General features: G+C 48.3%; 1 protein-coding gene across 1 annotated transcript in view; it reads right to left on the reverse strand.

Moving 5' to 3' along the window:
• LOC144752699 (acidic mammalian chitinase-like) overlaps positions 1-22,607 on the reverse strand; it is a 397,830-nt gene that overhangs the window by 192,234 nt on the left and 182,989 nt on the right. The window contains exon 5 of the mRNA XM_078640565.1: positions 8,327-8,451. Within this exon, the coding sequence (XP_078496691.1) occupies positions 8,327-8,451 (125 nt within the window). The remainder of the gene's footprint in view (positions 1-8,326; positions 8,452-22,607) is intronic.

The following is a 22,607-nucleotide window of genomic DNA, read 5'->3' on the forward strand; positions in this document are numbered from 1 at the left end:
AGGACTGGGTGTGGGTTTTGTGAGCCCCCTGAATCTAATTCTGTACTCCTCAGTAGTGAGCCCAAATCCCTCAATCAGAGTGTTCTTCATGAGGTCATAGGACCCTGCATCTGGCCCAGAGAGGGTCAGAAGCCTGTCTCTGCAGTTACCAGAGAACATTTCCCACAGGAGTTCCCCCAAAGAGGTTTCTTTACCCTTCTTATTTCACAAGCCCTCTCAAAGGCTGTGAACCACTTGGTAATGTCATCACCTTCCTCAAATTTTGGGACAATCCCTTTGGGGATTTTAGGATCAGAATTCTCTTATCTATCCTTATTGGTATTATTGCTGCCACCATTGATGGGGGTCTATTCTTTTTGCCAGCTTTGCTTTAAAAGCTGTCCTCTTCACTGGGGCTATTCCCAATGTTTTCTCTAGGGCCTGTCCCACCTGTGTGAGGCCTAGGATCCCAGCGATTGATTCTTGGAGTAAAGGGTATGGGGTCCCTCTCCTCCCTAGAGATGACGGGGGGGGGGGGAACTATCCTCCTCCTCTGACACCTCTCCCCCTTCTGACTGGTCATCACCATGCTCAGAGGGGTGGCCTTTAGCATACTCAGTCAGGAGCTCCTGGAGCCCTTGATTGGTTGGATGCAGGCTGATTGCAATATCTTTAATTTTGCATAAGGACCTCAATTCCTTGAAAGCCAAGTGTAAGTAAGGTGTGAGGTCGAGCTCCTCAACCAGGTCCATGATGTTATCTTCACTAATAGCTGGGGTCTGTTGAGACATTCTAACCTGACAGTTCTAACCCTCTACCCTTGAATATAGTGACTTTTTATTTTTCTAGAATTCTAATGGGACTTTAAGCAAGGCCCTGACGAGACATTTAGGATTTTGGAAAAAACAATTTCAGAATTCTATAGGCAATATAGGAGTTCTGTCGTGTGATCAGATGGTAACCAAGTAGTCCAACTAATGCAAGTTTGTATCCCACCACTGGTCCACCAATGTAACAAAGTGGCTCTATATATACTGGACCAAAGTAAGGTACATTGTGTATAGAGTCCCCAGTCTCCAGAGGTATGACAGAGGTTAAAGTTAGATATAACCTTACTCTCCGAAGTGGTAGCTTAATCGAGCAGTAAGGCAGTATCAGAGGACAGTGTAACCCATTTGTTGTACACACTCAGTCAGCAAAAGGTGTCACACACTCAAGAACTGAACTCTAGGCCAATTGTTTTATATCAAAAGATATAATTGTTTTACTTTAGAACCAACAAGTATCAAAACATACTTTTCTCAATATGAGTGACTTTAGATAATTACTTTGCAAAAAGGCAATAGATATTGTAAGTACAATAGCTACAGTGGTTGCAATTGGCAACACAATTTCAAACACAATTTAACATTGAGCTCAATGGGTTTTTCTGCATTAATGCAGTTGATTACTTTAAGGATTACTTTTCTAACCACTGGACTGGATCCTGGATTTTGCCCCGGGACCTAAGCTGTAAACAGTTTAGTAAAAGCGTTTTAGTTAAAGTTGTGATTTTTAAAGAATATAAATGTATTTTCAAAGTTGACACTTAGAAACTTTTCAGTGAAAAAACAAGCAATGTTATTCTATGGGAGGAAATTCAAGTCACAGGTAAAGTAGGTTCTCGTTACTTTTGTAATCCAGTACTGGACTCCTAAATTCAGCACTGGGACCTTTACCTAAGTCAGGTAAGCAATTACGGTTTGGTACTTGGTACGATTTTTAAAGAATATTTGTAGTTTGCAAAAATCGACAGAAATTTCACAGAAAAACAGTCAATGGTTTCCTATGGAAGAAAATGCAGGTAACTGGTAAGTACGGTTAGGATTAATTTTACGGTTCAGTACTGCACTAGAAGGTTCAGTACTGGCTTCTCCCCTGATCACAGGTGAGTAATTTGGAACTCATTATTCGGCTGATTTTAGATGAATATTTTAAAGTTTCAAAACTCCACACTTAGAAGAAATTTCAAGTGAAAACCAGTCAATGTTAACCTATGGAAGGAAAGTGAGTTATCGGCCTTTAGGTAGGTACTCGGCTGGTGGAGTTAATATTCTGGGCATAGACTCAGGGGTCTCCCAGGGTCGGAAAGGTACAGTAGTCACACCCTCAGCGGCACAGGGGCAGCCGGGTGCAGAGAGTGTAGGCCCAATGCAACCCAATGGAAGGTAGGGGGCCTTCGGTTGGTGGCTGCAAGCAAGTGGGCCACGCGGCTGTGGGAGCCGGGCTCCTGATCACTCCCTCAGGGCAAGTGGAGAAGTAGAGTAGGGTAGGTGTTGCACTTCCAGCGGCACTCGAGCGGATGGGTGCAGGGTGCTTTTGAGCCGTCGGGTGCTCAATGTTATCCAATGGGAAAGTTAAAAAGTGAACAAAGGCTGCAGACTCGAGGACGGAGATTCTTCAGGTTCGACCACCACTTCGAGAGGTAAGTTGGGATCTTAGAGAATAGGTAGGTACCCCAAAAGAAGACACAGGGAGACGCAGACCGCCGGGTGCAGGGGTGTTTTTTGGTGTCGGGAAATCTTACCCTCAGCTGGTCGCGGTTGGAGGGGTCCCTGGTTCTGAGGCTGCAGGCGTTATCTGGTTCGTCGAGGAGGGTCTTTCGGCACTGCACTTCGGGTCACAGTCGCCGGGGGGACGTCCTCGTGGTTTTGGGTCACTCAGGCACAGGCCGGTCTTGGCGGGTGCAGAATGTGCTGGATTCGCGGTTCCTGGCTGGCACCAGGGTTATGGTTGTTTGAGCAGAACCACTGCTCATGGGAGTCCCAGTCGGTTAGAAAGGTCAAGGCAGGCAGGTCCTCCGGGGTTGTCGAGGTTGCTGTCCGCGGGAGTCGCCGGAGTTTCACAGGAGCAGGTTCAAGGATCAACAGGCCTGTAAGGTTCTGGGGCCAAGTCAGTGGGCGTCATCCTTTTGTTAGCAGCTGCACGGCAGGTCTTCTGGTTTCTTGTTCTTCTTCTTGTTGCAATCGGGATCTGAGGAAGGAAGGTTCAGGGTGCCCCTAAATACTAAATTTAGGGGCGTTACAGGTAGGGCAAAGGCAGGGACCAATGGGTCCCTGCCCTGGGGTGGGTACATCTCCTAGCCTACTCCTCTCCTGTGGGAGGGGGGCAGGAGCCTGGGTGTGATTGGGCAGGGCTCCACATCTTCAAGATGTCCTTAGCCCGGAGTCGTGCTTCACCTCGCCTCTCCCACCTGAGGGGTGGGGTTGGCATAGGCTGGCACACTCCCTTTCCTCACTTAGGGTTTCGTGCCGTTCTTCCCACCAGAGTGGGGGTCAGAACCGGTGGGGGCCAGTTGCTGAGTACAGCAAATGGCCTCAAGAAGCTCACAAAGGCGGGATACCTTTGAAGCTTCTCCTGCCCATCCTGGGGGAGGAGGCCTGGTACCTCGTCCCAGGATGTGCATTGTTTCAGGCCCCGAGAGCGGCAGTCTCTCGACCCAGGGGTCCAGAAACATGTCTGGTGGTGGCAGCCTCGGCAGCCACACAATCAGGACGCTGGGAGTTGGTTATGTTTCAGGGGGCATCTCTAAGGTGTCTCTGTCGTGCATTTTACATTAAATCCCACACTGGCATCAGTGCGGGTTTAATGTGCTGAGAAGTTTCAACTCTTCACCACTCTACAATCAACCTCCTCCACACCAAAAGATATCTGGCAGCCATTGAGAGACTATCTCCTGACACTAGAAATGCAAAGTGCATCTTCCTAAACATCCAGGCAACATCGGGTGTTGGCCAGACCCGCGTACTATTCCCTATTCCTATTAACGATATCTCTGCATGTAACCTCTACATACTCCACACTATATTGTTTACTACCACTTCAAACAGCCATGGGTGTTATGTATGTTCTACTTATGGTGCATTCCAAGGTTTGCTATGTGTGATGCAATTGTACGTTCCATAACACTTCCAATGTCTGGGGAGTCCAATGATGTACATGTATGATCTGTTATAAAAAAGGATAAATAAAGTTTAAAAAAGAATATCAGGCTATGAGTACCTTTGGTGGGGGGTACTGAAGAGAGGTACCTCATCTGAGGAGGTTCTTGAATAACATTTTCTGAAATGTTGTTGGACCTGACACCCTTGGCCTGGTATTCCCCCAAACATTTAGCCTTCACTCCGGTTTTGCTGAATTCACTTTTGTTGACATTAGCATTGGATAGCAGTAGTAAAGTGCACAGAGTCCTAAAGTGCGTGTGCTCTCTCAACCATGGTAAAATCGGACTACATTTAATTGGTGCTACCTGTACTCAGGGCTTGTATATGTATTACTACTAATGGGCTGCCACTCACTATATTACCTTTTTTTAAAACATGTCTCAGGCCTGCCACTGCAGCTTCTAGTGTCGTTTTAAACTGCCATTTCACACTGAAGGAATAAACCTTTTGTCGGGCTTAAACCCTCCTTTGTAATACTTGTAAGTCATCCCTATTTAGGCCCTAAAGTGTCATAGGATGGGGTGCGTTGGTTTTAAAAAGTAGGACATCTGTACAGACATGTATACTAATGTTTTAAATGTCCTGACAGTAAAGAAACCTCCTAAAGTTGTTTCTCACTGTTGTAAGGCCTATCTCTCACATTGACTAACACTGAGTCACCCTATTACATTTAATAAGTGCTAACTTTGGATTGAGGGCAAATAGAGATATGCTGTTTTGACTCAAACAAACTATAATATAAAGCCCCCTTTATTGGTAAAGTTGGATTTTAAGTCACAATTCTGAAAATGCCACTTTTAGAAAGTCTACATTTTCTTGTCTTGTCTTCGGCCACTATTCTGGGTCACAAGACTGTGAATGGCTCTGCTGTTGGGGTTTGTGTATTTCTTCCAGACATTGACACAAAGGGGGCTTAGGTGTGAACAGGATGGGTCATCCTGGCAGGATGACTGAATGGGACTACACCTAGCCCTACCTACACTTCATACTTTGCCTCCTGCACACTCCTTTGTGTTTGACATCAGTCCTGTCTGCCTTATGTCATCCCTAGAGCGTTTGGAGCCTTGACAGGGGAAGGGGAAGAACTTTCCTGAATCAGATGTGGGGGTTGGGACAGGGAGTCTCCAACACAAAGCCTGGCACCAGGTATAAATTCTGAACCTGTGGAAGTTACAGAAGAAGGACTGCCCTGCTGCCAGAGTACTGTCCTTCTGCTTGAAGGTCTTCCTTGCTGTCAGATAAGCAAATCTGGACTTGCTTGCCTTCATCCCAGGCTAATCCAAAGTGACTCTGAGGGCCATTTGCTGACCTCATCTATGAGCTACGGGGACTCCCTGTAACTGCCTAGATGATATGCTGCAACTGTAACTGCCTTGACCTGCAACTGGACTTGCCTGAGCCTTGCTGGCCACTGTTGTAGTGTGGCACTGATCGCCAAGAGGTGTCTCTCCATGTTCTGGATCTTTGTCTGGCATCAGAGTGTACTCCTCTGTAAGAAATTGTAATAATCATGAGGTTTAGGCTCCTTGTCACCGTGAATGGGCCCATTCGTGCCAAGACTCTCCTGCCTATGACAACCTCACACGTGAAGCTCCGGTGAGACCTCCTCTTCATGTTACAACACTTTGAGCTACAGCTTTGACAACCTGCAGTGACATCACGATGGTCTGTGACACCCACAGACTCTTCATGCTACAAGGACGACAGCTCATGATGCCCAACCTGCTCTTCATGTTCCAGCGAGGACCATCGGCGGCACTCTACCTGCGCCTCGTCGCCTCCTCCAACTCAAATGGAACTCTGCGCGCTGGACGTTGCGGGTAGATTTTCAGCAGGACTAATCTGGTCCCTAAATTGGACCCATGCTCCATTGCAGTGAACCTAAACTTGTGACTTTCCCCTATTCAGCATGATCAGATGACTGCAAGTGATGCTTTGTACTTTTAGGCACTATTTTCACTTGAAACGATAAAACTAAATATCGCTGACTCCTCTGATGGGATTTTTGTTGTTCTGTTATCAGTTTATTTATGAAAATGTACTCAATTTGTTTTCTAAATTGGTTTGCAATTTTTCTTGTGGTGTTTTTTCACTTTCTTACTGTTAGTGCACTACATACATACTGTACACTTTGCCTCAGAGTTAAGCTTGACTGCTTTGTGCATGCTACCAGAGGGTTAGGCACAGGTTAATTCAGTCACTTTTGTGGTTTACCCTGACATGGATAGTAGTTGTTGCCTAAGTGAGACTTCCACCTACAGCAACCAATAACCCAATTCTTTGCAAGTGTGAACTGATACGGTGTGAAAAAATCTGTCAAAGCAATATTCGTAAAAATGTGTTACAGAGCAGGTTTTCTGTATCGAACCTCATGCAAGTCACAACTCATCAGACCATCAATAATTGTATCGATAGATTGTCTCTGGCAGTATGGCCGTAAGACACAAGAGGCTGCCCTGTAAGCTGAAACCTTTTCTTGTGCCAGTGTAATAATGGTTATGAGTTCTCTAGGCAACTAGGCCACTAAAGATGAAAGATCTCTGGAAGGTATGCCTTCAGAATGTAATGCAAAGTAATGAAGATTCACCTCTTCCACCAAGTACAAAGACTATTCTCTATTAAATTCCCCTGAGACCATTCATCCACCTCCGTAGCCACCACTGTATAACGCTGCTCTCCAGGCGCTTCCAATAGCAAAACTCTCTGAAGAAGGGTGAGACAATAAATGTAAGAAAAAAATACAGTGAGTCAACTCCACAGATTGTTTGAAAGGACGTTGGACTAAGTAAGACATCAAACTAGTTGCTTCCTTTTTAAACGTCCTTACAATCTTGTCTAAGATATAGATGGCAACCAATTGCATCTCAAAAGCCATTTTTGCATGTTTTTGATTTACGTTTGTGTAATCTCCTTTTGGAGGTACCACCTTGCCCTAATTGAGGGAGAGACAGCCCAACTTGTTGGGTAGGTTTTTTTAGGTGATTCCAACAGGTGAAAGAGAGAGAAGCATTACATCTATATGGCCATTGTGGATTTTCATTTTCGGAATTAGCAGGATTTCAAAGAGGTGAGAAGGATAGCTAAGGGGAAGCCTGATTGGGGTGGCTCTCATCTGGCTCTTAAGGGGCTGGTGTTACATGCATGAGGTACTACTAACATCTCTTCATAAGCCTTCTCTGTTTTAGAAAAATCCCAAACTAGTGGCTTGGGTGGATATTATGACTGGACTCTGCTACGCTCATGCTAGGGACAGAGCAGGGAGCCCCAATGACCCCAGTGCCAAGCTTCGACTTCTCTATACAGAAGGTTTTAATTTCAAGCACCTCCCAGGTGTTGTGCCTGCTGAATCCAGAAACCACTTTATGACTGCTGTACCCTGTCCATTTTTCTGGACCAGTGTACAGCACTAAATTCCTGTTTGGCAGAACTCATCATGTTTAGTTCAATCGACTTTACCATGTAGTAAAAACCCAGACCCTGTTGGGGCCTGTGTCTCTGAGTCTGTTTAGAGTTGGGTGGTAATTATAACATCTACAATTCCTAGAGGAAGAGCTAAATTCAGAGGAATGTCTACCAGTGGAATTTCCCCATATAAATGAATAGAACATTGTATAATGTTTTACCAATAAATTTCCAATCCAGAAATTCCAATACCATCCAACTCTAAAATGAGGCATTTAGGGGTCGATTAGGATCGCGGACGGACTTGCGTCCGTCCGCGACCCAAGAGCAGGAGGGAACCTCCGCATGGCATGCGGAGTTCCCTCCTGTGCAATTAGGATGTGACCGCAAGGGTTGCGGTCACATCCTCTATTTTTAACATTGCAGCGGGTGGAGCTTCAAGCTGCACCCGCCGCAATGTTAAAAATGCATGTGTTGCATTTGCATGCAGTAAGAGGCAGGCACCGCGCGGTGCCTGCCGCTTTCTGCATGCAAATGCAGGGGGGTACCATAGGTACCCCCCATGTGCACCCCCCACCCCCCCTTCACCTAGGGGGCCCGCAACGGGCCCCCGCAGTGAAGTTCCGTATGTTTTTCCACGGCGGAAAACCCGCCGCGGAAAAGCATACTTTACAGGCCATCCTAATATGGTGGACGGTGTCTGACAGACACCATCACCATATTAGAGCTTTTCCGCCGCGGTTGTAAGCCAGCCGCGGCGGAAAAGCTGCGGACGGAAACCAGGACCCACCAGCCATCCTAATGTGGCGGTGGGTCTTTGGTCAGTCCGCTGCGGTTTTTTCGCATCCTCTGGGCCGGCGGTGCCTTCCGCCGGCCCCGAGGATGCGGAAAAACCGCGATCCTAATGACCCCCATAGTCTTTACACTTTTTTAGTAATCCAGTCTGGAATTGCTGTACTTACTTCCCAATCTCGGCAATTTCATATCCTTTATCAATAGTTGATTTGCCAGCTGACACAGCTGCCGAGATCAGCAGCCTGGGTCTTCCAGCCTCCTTGGCTTCATTTTCAAAAGCGTTCAGTATTTCCTAGCAGGAGAGAAGAGGGTGTCAGTCATATCTGCTTCTTTACATTCATCATATCTGCTTCTTTTCATTCATTACTGTACCTACTGTCTGCCATAATGCAACCTATCCTTTTTTATCCATGATGATTATATTGTGCTTGCTGTCCACTGTCCATGGTAGCTTGATTTCAGCTATTTTTACGGTTTGAAACAATGCTAGGTCACTGGGTAAGGCACAGTGAAGCCTTCCCTAGAGTCCTGTGTACACATCTGGGACTAAGGCCTGTGTGGTGATCTGTTGCTGGCAGAGCTCTATGAGCAGTCCATGATGTCATTGAGAGTGTTGGGAAGCATCTTGCTCTGAGTATTCTCTCAGGTGGCAGTTGCTGTTTATGTGCCATGGCTGTGCCAGCTGGGAAAGCTCTCTGTACCCTATGTTATGTTATTTAATGTTAATAAAAACTTCTAGAGTGCACAGTCACCCGGAGGTTTCATGGCGCTAATCATGGGGAGTGTCGCCGCCGAACGACCTATGCGTAGGCTTGCTCAAACAACCAGGTTTTCAGAGCTTTCCTGGAGGTTGTCTCAGCTCTTAAGTGCCAGTTGTAGGGAGTTCCAGAACTTAGGGGCGAGGTAAGAGAAACTGCATCCTCCTTGCCATTTGCGTTTGATGGTGGGGTGGTTAACAGGTGAAGGGGAGCTGATAGTAGACTTTGCTGAGGTACGTGCTTTGTGATCATACTCCTAATGAATTTGGGGCTTTTACCGTGCAGGGCCTTGAAGGCTAAGTATCCAGTCTTAAAGGCTACCCGTTGGGCCATCAGTAACCAGTGGAGTTTCAGCAGCCCAGGTCTGGCAGACAGCCATTTAGGCTGTTTGTGGATAAGTCTTGCTGCCTGGTTCTGAACAATTTGTAGGCGTTTGAGTAGACACAGCGGCAGGCCGAGGTAGATTACATTTGAGAAGTCAAGACGGGAAAGAACCAGAGCTATCACCACCTGAATGAGGGCTGAATGGGTCAGCAAGTGGGCGATTTTCTTAATTTTACGCAGTTGGAAGAAGCTGGAGGCGACCACTGCTCCCACTTGTCTTCTGAGCGAGAGATCTGCATTGATGGTGACCCCTAGGCTTTTCACCGAGGGGGAGGGAGTAGGAGGTGGTCCAAGTTCGGCCGGCCAGTAGTGCGGGCCCCAGCAGACCTCGCTCTTCCCAGGCAGCACTAATTCCCTATTATAAATATTATTTGGGGGAAATTACTACAGCGTCAGCAGGCAATCCTTTCTGCCTGATTACGAGTTAAGGTGCTATTTAACGCACCTGATAAATAATGATACCACAGGGTGCGATAAATAACACCTATGTCGTGTTTGCGGGGAAGAATATGCAAATTTTGGTGCTTAACGCACCAAAATCTGCAAGATAGCAAATATTGTATGCTTTTCCCTTCTTAAATTTCGACAGGGTTGACTTGCCAAGATTTAACAAAGGTTGAGTTATTTAACACAGTCCATAGTTATCAAATGTATTAACTCCCTTAAAACTGTTAATTCTGACCCATGTGTGAACAAGCGTTTTACGCATGGGTCGGAATTAACCAACCCACTCGTAATGAGGTGCTTGGTGTTTGAGAAGTTTTGCAAGGGAATCGGCATAAAACCTTGCCCAGTCAAATCTGGTCACTTTTTGACAGAAGGAATCAGACAGCACAAACTGGTAGAACCAAGGCAAACGATATGCAGGTGATCTAGGGGCAGCAATATTTGTAGAAATGGGAGTTATGGTATTTTTTGGATAGTTTATCTCCATGCTGATGCTGCATTTACTCGCATAACAATGAAGGTGCTATCCTGAAACAACTTGACAGGGAAAACTGCTGATCCAGACAATTGCCAGGGAAAATTAATTACTTTTGAAATGAAAAGGCATTACAGACCCTAAAAACATAATTCTGAGCACAACATGTTACAAGCACTTGTTTCTCAGTTAACAAAAATGTCCCCTGAGAAAGGGAAAACACTGCAGCACCACTCTCTCGTGCCATAGTGTGGCTTTCGCTGAGTTGCCTGCCATGATACAAAATGGAAGGCTTGCTTCAAAAGCTATAAATAGATTTTCCATCACCATCACTGGGCCCTGAAAAATTATGGGACCTAGTGAGTAATGTTCCCTCTGATTCCACTTTCTGAAGGCCCTGGTAATTATGATTATAGTCAGATTTGATTTGCGCATGGCTGCCGCAGCGACGTTGCTTCCCAGCACCACCAAAGACAGTTAGAGTGAGCAAGGAGGGAAAGAGTTAAAGGTAGGCCGGGAAAAGCCAGGTCTTTATGGCTTTGCGAAATGCAAAATGATTCTGGATCCCTCTGATAGAAACAGGAAGCGAATTCCAGAGTTTCGCCGCAAGCCTGCGAAAAGAGCGGCCCCTGGCTCTAGCTCTCGAAACTCGAGCAATACTGACCAAGGCTTGGTCAGCAGACCTTAAGGTGCACCGCGGCACATAGAACTCCAGCAAATTGGCTATCCCCAAAGGTGCCTGTTGAGTCAGAATACTGTGGGACACACAAAGTGTTTTAAACTGGATTCGCTTTCGACGGGCAACCAATGTAGTTTGGGAAGAACATGGCAAACAGAGCAAGATTTAGGGAGTGCCACCAGAATGCGTGTCACTGCGATCTGTATTCTCTGCAGGCGCCTAATACTGGACTTATTAGCACAGAGATAGAGAGAATTACCATAGTCCAGTTTGGATAAAATTGTCGCCTGAACAATGGTTTGACACACTTTGGGAGGAAAAAAAAACAAAAGAGGTTTTAAGCCTCGAAGAAGCCCAAAGCAGATCCCTGCCACAGCTTTCGATTGAGTATCCATGGTTCTTTACTGCCTCTTGGGGCGTAGGAGCCGGTTTGAGGCGATCCGGCCAGCACTGCTCGGACCACATATCCGGGTCCTTCCTGAACAGCAAAACCTCTGACTTACTGACATTCAACTGCAAGCAGTTTGCAGCCATCCAGTCTGCAACCTCTAACAGGTCCTCCTTAAACTTCTCCAGATTAACACTACATTTCTTAGAGAACGCGATCACCAGTTGGGTGTCATCAGCATTTCTACACCAGTGACAGCTAACTTCTTTTAGCCACCAACGCAAGGGGTTGAACATGAATGTTAAACAGTAGAGGGCTCAATATTGAGCCCTGAGGCATACTCCTGCAAATAAAAAGGTGGCACCAAGACCTGGAAAGATCTCCCCTCCAAGAAGGACCGAAACCAGACCAAAGCCAAGACCCTGATTCCAATTTCCTGTAAGCGCTTTAAATGTATCACGTGGGAGACAGTATCGAAAGCGGCACTTAGGTCCAAAAGAACTAAGGCCGCGGAATAACCGACATCAAGACTCCCCTGGATTTCTTCCGTCACAGCCAGCAAAGAAGACTCTGTACTGTGGCGAGCTCGGAAACCATTCCGCGAAGGATCCAAGATGACATTATGCTCAGCAAACTCTGTGAGAGTTGCGTTCACATGAGATTCAACCAACTTAGCCAAGAAAGGCAGCTGGGATATAGGGCGATAGTTGCCCAGCTCAGAAGCGTCCAGAGACAGTTTCTTTAGAAGAGGAATAACCTTAGCGTGTTTCCACGCCACTGGTACAGATGCTGAAGACTGGGAGAGGTTGACCAAATCTAAGCTCACTGGTGAAATCAAAGCATGAAACTGGTGGAAGTGGGCGTGTGTCAAAGGGTCAGCCGGCAAGCTCGATTTGATTTTGAAACAGAGGGACTCAAAATCAGCGGAGGACAATAGGGGAAAATATGCCAAACTGTTGCCCACCAAGGGTCCAATATCCCCTGGCCCACCCACCACGCCAGAAAAGGCTGTGGTAGGAAGACTTTGATATATCTGTTCTACCTTGTTCACAAAATACCTGACCAGATCATTACACTGATGATTCCATGAGATTGGAGAGTCCCCTGTTGCGCCCGCACTCTTCATGCCCTTGAGCAGGGAGAAAATTGTCTTAAAGGGGTTGGTGGTAACAAACATTTTCTCTGCAATAAACTCTGTTCGTGCTCTCCGAATTAATTTGTGATAGTGCTTAATAGACGCTCAGTATTTGCTTTTTGCTACCAAATCATACCAGCGTCTCCAAGCTTGCTCAAGCTGATTACAATATTTTTTGGCTTTGGTCAACGAGTCATTGAACCAGGGGTTAGACTGCCCTCGATTCTTCCCACCCAGTTTAGCCCGGATGCAGCTATCCAAGCCAAGCGTCAACCATTCGTGGAAATGCGAATTTGCAACCTCCATATCCGGTGGCAGCTACGGCCTGTGGCTGGACAGAAGAACTGAAAAATGACTGATGTTCAGCTTATGCCAGGGACATTTTAAAAATGGAGCGGGATGGTTCAGGACCGGCTTTCCCTGCCACCCCAGCGAGAAAGAGACCAAAAAAATTATCTGTCCAGACCTGCGGAACAGGTGGCCGAACCTTTAGTGAAGTTAGGTTAGAGAATATGGGTCCAGTAAGTGCCCTGCAGCATGCGTACACTCATGTTCACACTGAGCCTCTACATCAGCTAATGAATGAATTAAGAAAAGAATTAGGAAATAAAAATATCCCCTTTGGGTAAAGTCGGATTTTAAGTTACAATTTTGAAAATGCAGGTACTACATAGCTAAGGCAGGAAAATGCCAACTTTCTCAAAGTGGCAATTTCAAAATTGTAATTTAAAATCTGACTTCACCATATGAGCGGATTTTTCATTACAATTCCGAAGACACCAAACATGAACTGGTTACCTGTTCCCATTTGAACGTAACAGCTTATTAAATGTATTAAATTAACTCCAATGTTATTCTATTGGAGAAGTAGGCCTTGCAGTAGTAAAAAATGAGTTTTTCACTACCAGGACATGCAAACCTTAAAAATACATGCCCAACTTTTTCAATACACTGCACCCTGGCCCTGGGCTAACCTGGGCCTTCCCTATGGGTGACTTACATGTACTAAAAAGAAAAGTTTGGGCCTGGCAAAAGGTTTATTTTCCCATGCCATAATAGTGGTTTAAAACTGCACACACAGGCTGCAATGGCAGATCTGTGACATGTTTAAAGTGCTACTTAAGCGGGTGGCACAATCAGTGCTGTAGGCCCATTAGTAGCATTTAGTTTACAGGCCCTGGGCAAGGTAGTGCCAGTTTCCTAGGGACTAACAAGTAAATTAAATATGCCAATTGGGTGTAACCCAATTCTATTATGTTTTAAGGAGAAACTCAAGCACTTTAGCACTGATTAGCATTGGTAAAATGTGCAGAGTCCTAAGGTCAGCAAAAATGAAGTCAGCAAAATAGGAACGTTGAAGGCAAAAGGTTAGGGGGAAAACACCATCAAGTATGCCAGGTCTAACATGTGCCCCCATCTAGAGGCGAGGAGAATTATCCATCCCCCTGGGAGTTTTCATAATTAAGGTGGAAGACCCTGGAGAGACCATCAACATTGGCTGGTCTGTTCCAAGATGGTGTTCAACCTACATTCCATGCAGGGAAATGGACCACCTGAACAGTCTGGGATTTTCACTCCTCATCTACATTAGCCATCTGAGGGGTCTGTGGTCCATCTGAACCAGGAAGTGAGCACCAAATAGTTAGGGTCTCAACTTCTTCAGTTTCCAACTACTGCAAAGGCTTCCCTTTCTATTGCACTCCACCTCAGTTCCCTGGGAAGTAACCACCCACTGATGAAAGCTACAGGTTGATTCAGGCCCTCTTCGTTTAGCTGTGAGAACACTGCCCCTAAGCCATGTTCTGCATAATGTATGTATGTATGTATTGTATGTATTGCGACTTATATAGCGCACGTATCACCCGAAGGTATCAAGGCGCTTGCTTAGGGAACCCGTCCTGGTATTCCCCTGTGAGATACCCCGGCAGGGTAGCCACAAGGTGAAAGCCAGGCATCCCGCCGCGAGGGGCCATAGTGGAGATTAAGCAAGCTATTGCCCAGAGTCGCAGAGTGTGGCCCCGTGAGTTGAGTAGGCACCGGAGCGAGAATTGTCGAGTCCGTGGAATTTTTGAGCCCGAGACCCGCCGAGGCGGGGAATCGAACCCTGGTCCACGGCCGATCTCAGCTTCCGGGTCTGCCGCCTCTAACCACTGAGCCACGCTTCTCCAATGAATTCTTTGGAGAAGTCAGGGGCATGGAGCACGGATTCTTTGCACATGACCTTCTTCAGGGTGTCAAAAGTGTTCTGGCATGCCTCCATCCAAGATCACCTGCCTGGGCTGCTTCTTAAAAGTCAACTCTATCCAGGGAGCAACAATAATGCCATACACTTTGAGGAATCTCCTGTAGTAGCTGATGAGGCCTTAGTAGGCCCTCACCTCTGTCTGGGTCTTGAGAGGTTCCCAAGTCTTCACCTTGCCTCCTCCCCTTTGGTTTCCCAAGTGGACAACTCAACCATGCTCTATCTGACACAGGTAGTCCTCCTAGCTAGAACTGAAGACTGCAATGTCCTCTAGATAGGCTGAACTGAAGTTCTCCAATCCAGTCAGGAACTGGTTGACCAACCTCTGGAAGGTGGTAAGGGTGTTCTTTAACCCAAAGGGCATTACTCGGAACTGGAAGTGTCCTTCTGGGGTAGAGAATGCGGACCTCAGTTTGGCCCCTTGGTCAAGGCAATCTGCCAGCACCCTGACGTGAAGTAAAATGAGCTCAAAGATCGGTTGTGAGCTGCTAAGTTCCTCAGCACATCAGCTCGGGGAATGGGGTGTGCGTCAATCTTGGTGATGGCATAGAGCCCTCAGTAATCCACACAGAACCTATGTTCTGGGGGGTACCTGGAGGAGCAGTCTTGAGGACCAGCACCATTGGGCTGGGCCAAGGACTGTTTGAGGGTTCATTGACCCCTAGCTCCAGACTTTTAGAGACTTCCTCCTTTGTGCTGGCTGTCACCTTATCAGATAGCCTGTACATTTTAATCTTCATAGGCATACGCCTGTCCCCAGTATCAATAGCATGGGTGCACCATGTTGTGAGTCAAATGGGTAATGGAGAAGTTAGAGGCAAACTGCCCCAGCAACTTGTGGCAGTCTCCCTGTTGCTCCAGGGTCAACGTTAGGGGAGAGGCTGACACCCTCCATTGATCCATTTTGCTTCCTGGAAGAAAGAAAGTCTGTGACCATGAGCATGGTTACTTCAGACTTCTTGAAGTGAGGTTTGAGGCAATTGACATGAAAAACCATCAAAGGGTTCCTGGGAGGCTTGAGGTTCTCCAGCTAGGTGACTTCACTCTTGCGCTCTTCCACCTCATAGGGCCCAGATCAGTAGTCATTTAGGTGCCTGGGCTCCACAGGCTCTATCTCCCACACTTTTTGGTCACACTGAAACTCGACCAGAGTGTCCTTCTGGTTGTGCCACCATTTCATGACCTCCTGGCTGGCTTCTAGATTCTCTTTATTCTTCTTCCAGAAGAGCTTCATAGGGGCATAGAGAACAAGCATGTAGCCTCCCACATCCTGGGGGCCTTCTTGGGAGCTTTCTCCCAACCCTCCTCTACCAGACTCAGAGGCCCTCACACAATGTGACCACACAGAAGCTCGAATGGGCTGAATCCAACCCCTTTCTGTGGTATCTCTCAGTAGGCAAACAACAGGCATGGCAGGAGGACGTGTGACTTCCGCATCTAGGACTCACGATCATACCTTTTAGGTTCTGGTCTTCTTTAACCTCTCAATACGACCCTCAGTTTGGGAATGTAGGGTGTGGAGAAGTTATGGGATACCCCACAATCCTTCCACTTAGGTTTCAAGTATGCAGACATGAAGTTGGTACTCCGGTCAGATACTACCTCTTTACCCCACATGGGTAAATATCCCCATCAGTGCCCTGGCCACTGCAGGGGCAGTCACAGTCCTCAGTAGTACAGCCTCTGGGTACCGGGTGGCATGGTCTACCAAGACCAGGATGAACCTGTGGGCAAGGGCTACCTTGGGGTCCAGAGTAAGGGTGGGTGGAGTTGGCAGAGTGCCACTTTGTGGAATTACATGGAGTTGGCTAAAAACTCTGTGGAATTCCGCTACGCTATGCTCTGCTCCACACCGCTCCCCGCTACCACCCACCCCAAGGCCACCGCAGACTTACCTGGTCACGCTGATGCATCTGTGCCATTCCCGGGCTACCCTCCTGGATGTCTCCTCTCCACTCTAGGCTCATCCGACTCACCTTTGCCTAACGTCACTCTTGTGAGGACTGCACATGCACATGCATGCGCAGTCTTCCCGAAAGTGACGTGGAGCGTCTTGGTGATCGGACAAGCCTGGGGTGGAGAGAACTGGAGGCTGCCAGGAGGAGAGGACAGCCCGGGCAGGGCAAGGAATCACTGGCGGAAAGCGGGCTGGGTGGGAGGGCAAACTTCCCTATGCCCCGGAGTTGGAGTTTTTTGCTAAACTTCGCGTTCCTCTGCATACTCTGCTGGCGTAGCGGAGTATTGTGCCCGGGATTAGTCTAGAGACCCAACAATGTCAATGCCCACATGTTCAAAGGGCTTGCCAATGACAGGGAATAGCTGCAGGGGAGCCTTGTTCTTTTATCCTTACTTGCCTGGTAGAAACTGCATGAGCAGCAGTCCGCATTTGAGGCCATCGTCATCCATGGACGATACAAGATGGTGCCAAGCCTGTCAAAGGTCTTATCTTGTCCAATTGTTCTGAATGACTTGCCAGGGGATCATCATGAGCCAGCTCCAGTAGGAAGACCCTGTAGCACTGGGGTACCACAAACACATGGGGTGCACCAGACTCAGGAACTTTAGGCTCACTATACAGGAGGCCATTCTCTTGATAGATCCGGTGATCCCCAGAGTTGTCACCAGCTGCCTGGTCCTCAGCTTGCTGCCATAGACCCTCCTGAATAGGGCATTCCAGCTGTGCCTTGCAGAACTCATCCTTGATTGGACCTCCTTCCTTCTGCCAGTTAGTCAGTTCAGGTAGGTTCCTCAGGGAGGCAATGTCTTCCCCTGTAGGTTCTTGGGCATTACCCTCCTGCGCAGCCTCCTCTCAGACCGTGGGAGTTTCAGGAGTGGGTTTTCCATGGCCCTTGCTCCTCCGCTTTTTCACAGGCATCTGGGCCATTCATTCAGGCTGCAGGTCCTCCTGACAACCCTCATGGGTGGATACTCCCCAGATACCTTCTAGTGGACCCTTGTGCTGAACCTGCGGGCCGCCTTCTTAGTAAGCTCCCTGGGATCAATGAGCTTACTATCAATACAGTGTTGGCACCGATCTGCAAAACAAAGACTGAACATGTTCTATTCTGCAATCAAGTTATACAGTCCTTGGTAATCCTGCACTTCACTGCCCTTCACCCACTCATCCAGTGCCTTGCAAAAGGCATAAACACAATCCGCCAAGGACTGTTGGTCCAGCTTCTGGTTGTCCCTAAACTTCCGCCTAAACTTTAAACCGCTTGTCAATTGCATCCCCCACAACAAAGTCAGGCAACATACCTTTTGTGTCCAGAGGGCACTGCAGGTACTCTGCCACCTTTACTGCATTCTGTCCTTCTGCCCTTGATGTCAATCTCCTTAAGACTCAGTTGACGAGCCCACATTTTCCTCTCCTCCAAGATTCTTTCTATACAGCCTTCTTTTGTTCTGCCTCCATGGCCAATTTCTTTTCCCCTTGCAATTTTTAACTAGGCGACATGCAGCCTAAACTCCTTCTCTGCCTCGCTGTCTGAAAGCTCCTCTGGGGACAGGCTTCAAGCAGACCACTGCTCTCTGCTCTAGCAGGGAGTTTCAACCGGAGGGTCAAGTTACCCTCCTACCCCCCAGCTGAATGCCACATCCCAGAGCTGGTATCCAGACCCTGCTCTGACTTCTCCACATCATTCTCTCCATCCTGGTCCTCTGTTGTGCAGTGGCGGCTGGTGACCTTTGAAAGTGGTGCAGAAGAAGAGCTACCCCAAATTTCACCAAGTAAACATGCAAAGCGAGCAACCTCGAGTTGTCACTTGGGGGTTGTAGGACTCTTTCACAGAAGATATTGAACATTTTGGAACCAACTGGTACATTTGCTGGTGCCGTTTTCAAAATTTTAGAGGTGCTCCAGCCATTTTGAAGAGGAACTAATGAAATCTACGAATACTTTTTTGAGTTGTGCTAAATATTAATGACCCTCTTCATGCATTCTGATTCACTATTCTGCAGTACCACTGATGACTAAATGGGGAACAGCGTTTACAACGCAACTTTTACAACGAAGTACCTTTACGACGCAACCATTACAACGCAACTTTTACAACAACTTGCACTGGGGGGCGCTCTAGGATAGGGAATAGTTTTAATTTACTATCCAACACCTTCCCTACTATCCACGGGGACTGGAGTTGGAATAGTAAATTAAACTATTCACTATCCAGCGCCCCCAACGCAAGTCGTTGTAACGACTTGCGTTGTAAAACTTGCGTCGTAAAGGCATGCGTTGTAAAAGCATGCGTTGTAACAACGTACATCCGACTAAATCGATATGGTAAGGAGATACCTGCATTTCTATCGCGCCTTATCTTCCATGCTGCAGTAGGCGCGCAGCGCTTTACAATTTAAAAAAAAATTCGCGTTTTGCTTTTTTTGTTAAATTTTAATCTCTCACCCTCTGTTTTAAACATTGCTGCTGTGCCCACAGACTTGCACCATAATTGGGCCCCCCACCGCTTGTAGAGCGGAGTTCTTTGCATCGGCATTATCTGGCTTGGGAAGTCGGGCCGCCATATTGGGGCTGCTGCCTTTGCAGCGCGCCACCTGACACAGCGCTCTAGTGCTCCGTTTGGAGACCGAGGAGGCTGTACTTAAGGCGAGCTTGGGGAGCTGCTCGACCTTCGGTAAGGAGATACCTGCATTTCTATCGCGCCTTATCTTCCATGCTGCAGTAGGCGCGCAGCGCTTTACAATTTAAAAAAAAATTAGCGTTTGCTTTTTTTGTTAAATTTTAATCTCTCACCCTCTGTTTTAAACATTGCTGCTGTGCCCACAGACTTGCACCATAATTGGGCCCCCCACCGCTTGTAGAGCGGAGTTCTTTGCACCGGCATTATCTGGCTTGGGAAGTCGGGCCGCCATATTGGGGCTGCTGCCTTTGCAGCGCGCCACCTGACACAGCGCTCTAGTGCTCCGTTTGGAGACCGAGGAGGCTGTACTTAAGGCGAGCTTGGGGAGCTGCTCGACCTTCGGTAAGGAGATACCTGCATTTCTATCGCGCCTTATCTTCCATGCTGCAGTAGGCGCGCAGCGCTTTACAATTTTAAAAAAAATTAGCGTTTTGCTTTTTTTGTTAAATTTTAATCTCTCACCCTCTGTTTTAAACATTGCTGCTGTGCCCACAGACTTGCACCATAATTGGGCCCCCCACCGCTTGTAGAGCGGAGTTCTTTGCACCGGCATTATCTGGCTTGGGAAGTCGGGCCGCCATATTGGGGCTGCTGCCTTTGCAGCGCGCCACCTGACACAGCGCTCTAGTGCTCCGTTTGGAGAGCGAGGAGGCTGTACTTAAAGCTCACTCACCCTCGTGCAGCGGAGACGCGCAGCGGTGGCGCCTGACTCGCGCCTGAGTCAAGCCAGAGTCCTGCCCGTCTGCGCCCGTCAGCGTCCCGGAGGCGTTCGGGCTGGCGGGTGGGGCTTTGTTACCAGGCATGTGTATATCTGGCTCTTCAATGTTGCGATACACGTCCGAGGAGCTGTGCTCTCTCAACTATCGTGAGAGCCGCTGTTGCCCTGTTTTCCCTGGCCGCCACAGAGGTAAGTCGCGCTGCCCTTGTTGTGGCTGGCACCCCAATCGTGCCCTTTCATCATCTCCCAATAGTAACACCGTTGGCGCTGAGTACTCCTGCATGCTGTTAAACACCAGATCTGCGTGCAGTCACGCGCAAGACATCTTTGAGCTTCTCGACACAGAGAAGCCACTTTGTCTTATGTTGACTGAGACTTGGTGGGGAGAATCCTGCTATGGCAATCCCGCCGGATTATAACATCTTCAGGAAGGATAGAGCTAAGGGAAGGGGCGGAGGGGTGGCACTGGTGGTGAAGAAGGGCACGGTGTGTACCATCTTGCCTGCGGGGGATATCCGCGGCTCCGAGTCCCTCGCTTTTTCGATCACTCTAGCTCCGCACCAATCAGTAAAGGGATTATTAGTATATCGACCTCCTGGCCCGCCTGGAACGTTTTTTGAAGACCTAGATTCGGTTCTGCTGGGACTGGCCCTGAAAGCAGAACACTGTATAGTAGCTGAGGATTTCAACTGTCGGATGGACGATCCGTCTGACCCGGCAGCTACTAAGCTATCTGAGGCTATGTCGCCGCTGGGCCTTATCCCCTATCTGCAGGGGCCGACTCATGTTAAGGGGCACACTCTTGACCAGGTCTTCTCCACATCTACTCTTGTGGTGAAAGACATTCTCCCGGTGCTGTGGTCTGATCACCGGCTTGCCAAATTTGCGATCAAAGGCACTGCCAGGTTGCCCATCTCTGTGCCACAGCAGCGGGGACGAGTGTCTAGAGCGTTCAATCGCGTGACTCCTGAGATGTTGGCTCAGGCCGCCCTGGATCATCCCTGTCTCCTTTCAGGCGATTTGGAGAGAGATCTGGAGTCCCTGCAAGCATGACTTTCCGATAGGCTTAATGATCTAGCCCCGGTGCTGCCCCCCCGCCCGACATCGAAACGGGTCTCGGCCCCTTGGTTTACCGCTGCACTGTGGGCTATGCGGCAGCAGTGTAAGGTAGCCGAAAGGGCCTGGCGTGCACACTACGATAGTGTGGGCAGGCTGACCTACAAGGCGGCGGTTAAGGCCTATCACCGGGACATTCGCCTTGGGAAAAAAGCCTACCTTGCAGGGAGGATAGAAGCGGCCTCCAACTCCTGCAAGGAGATTTTCACTATAGTGAGAGAATTCATCTCCCCTCGGTCCATTACATCTGAAGAGATGCCCTCAGAATCCTGGGCCGCGGATCTCGCTTGTTTTTTTACAAGCAAGATCAAACTTATACAGGACTCCTTTCCATCTGGAGCACCTGTAGGGCCGTTTAAACCGTTGACATGGTCCCTTTGGCCTTGCATGGAGCTACGTTGGCTGTGTTTCTATCTTTATCAGCCCCTGCCTCCTTAGTGCTTATGGGCAATCTTAAATCTGGGTCGCCATTGGACCCTTGCCCGGCCAAATTTTTGGGAAAGATCGCGGAAGTGATCAATCCATTGGCGAACCCTCTTCTGAATCTCTCGTTGAGTCAGGGAGTGGTTCCGCCGGCCTGGAAGCAGGCAATGGTCATCCCGCTGCTTAAAAAGCCTGGTCTCGATCCGAAGGCCCCAGTCAACTACAGGTCTATTTCTTTGCTGCCGGCTCTCGCAAAAATTTTGGAGAAGCACGTTCAGACGGTGCTCTCCAACTTTTTGGAGACCCACGAGATCCTGCATGCCTCCCAGTCTGGCTTCCGTTCAAATCTCAGTACCGAGACCGCGCTCCTTGAGGTTTCTGAAACCATTAAAGGGGTGTTGGATACTGGGGGCAAAGTCATGCTGGTGTTGTTGGACTTGTCGGCGGCTTTTGACACCGTCCCTCATGATGGCCTTCTCGCAAGACTCTATGAGATTGGCCTTCGAGGGACGGTGCTCAGCTGGTTTTCTTCCTTTCTAGCTGGCCGCCGGCAAACGGTCTGGGCCTCTCCAGACACCGCCGTGATGCCGCCTTTGGGAGTTGGGGTCCCTCAGGGCTCTATATTGAGCCCGACCCTCTTTAACATCTTCATGACCCCTCTGGCGGCGTTGGCGGAGTCGTTTGGGGCCCGGATCGTATCCTATGCCGACGACACCCAGCTCCTCTTCTCCTGCAAGAGAGGTGGAGACTTTGATGGGGAGAGTATCCGGGATTGCCTTGGGGCTGTTTTTAAATGGTTCCAACTGAACAGCCTCAAGTGCAATTCCGATAAGTCCGAGGTACTCTTCTTTGGGTGCGACACGGAGCCAATCTGGCAGGCCTGGTGGCCCATCGATATGTTCCCCCCGTCTTGTTCTTCCCTAATGGCTACGAACTTGGGGGTTAAGATGGACAAGGGGCTAACGATGAAAGCCCAGATCCTCGGGGTGACTGGCACCTGTTTTGGCCTACTAAAGATGTTGCGGAGGTTTTTACCTCTGCTGTCT

The sequence above is a fragment of the Lissotriton helveticus genome, chromosome 5_1, assembly GCF_964261635.1.
Source record: "Lissotriton helveticus chromosome 5_1, aLisHel1.1, whole genome shotgun sequence".
In the NCBI taxonomy this organism is placed as follows: domain Eukaryota; kingdom Metazoa; phylum Chordata; class Amphibia; order Caudata; family Salamandridae; genus Lissotriton; species Lissotriton helveticus.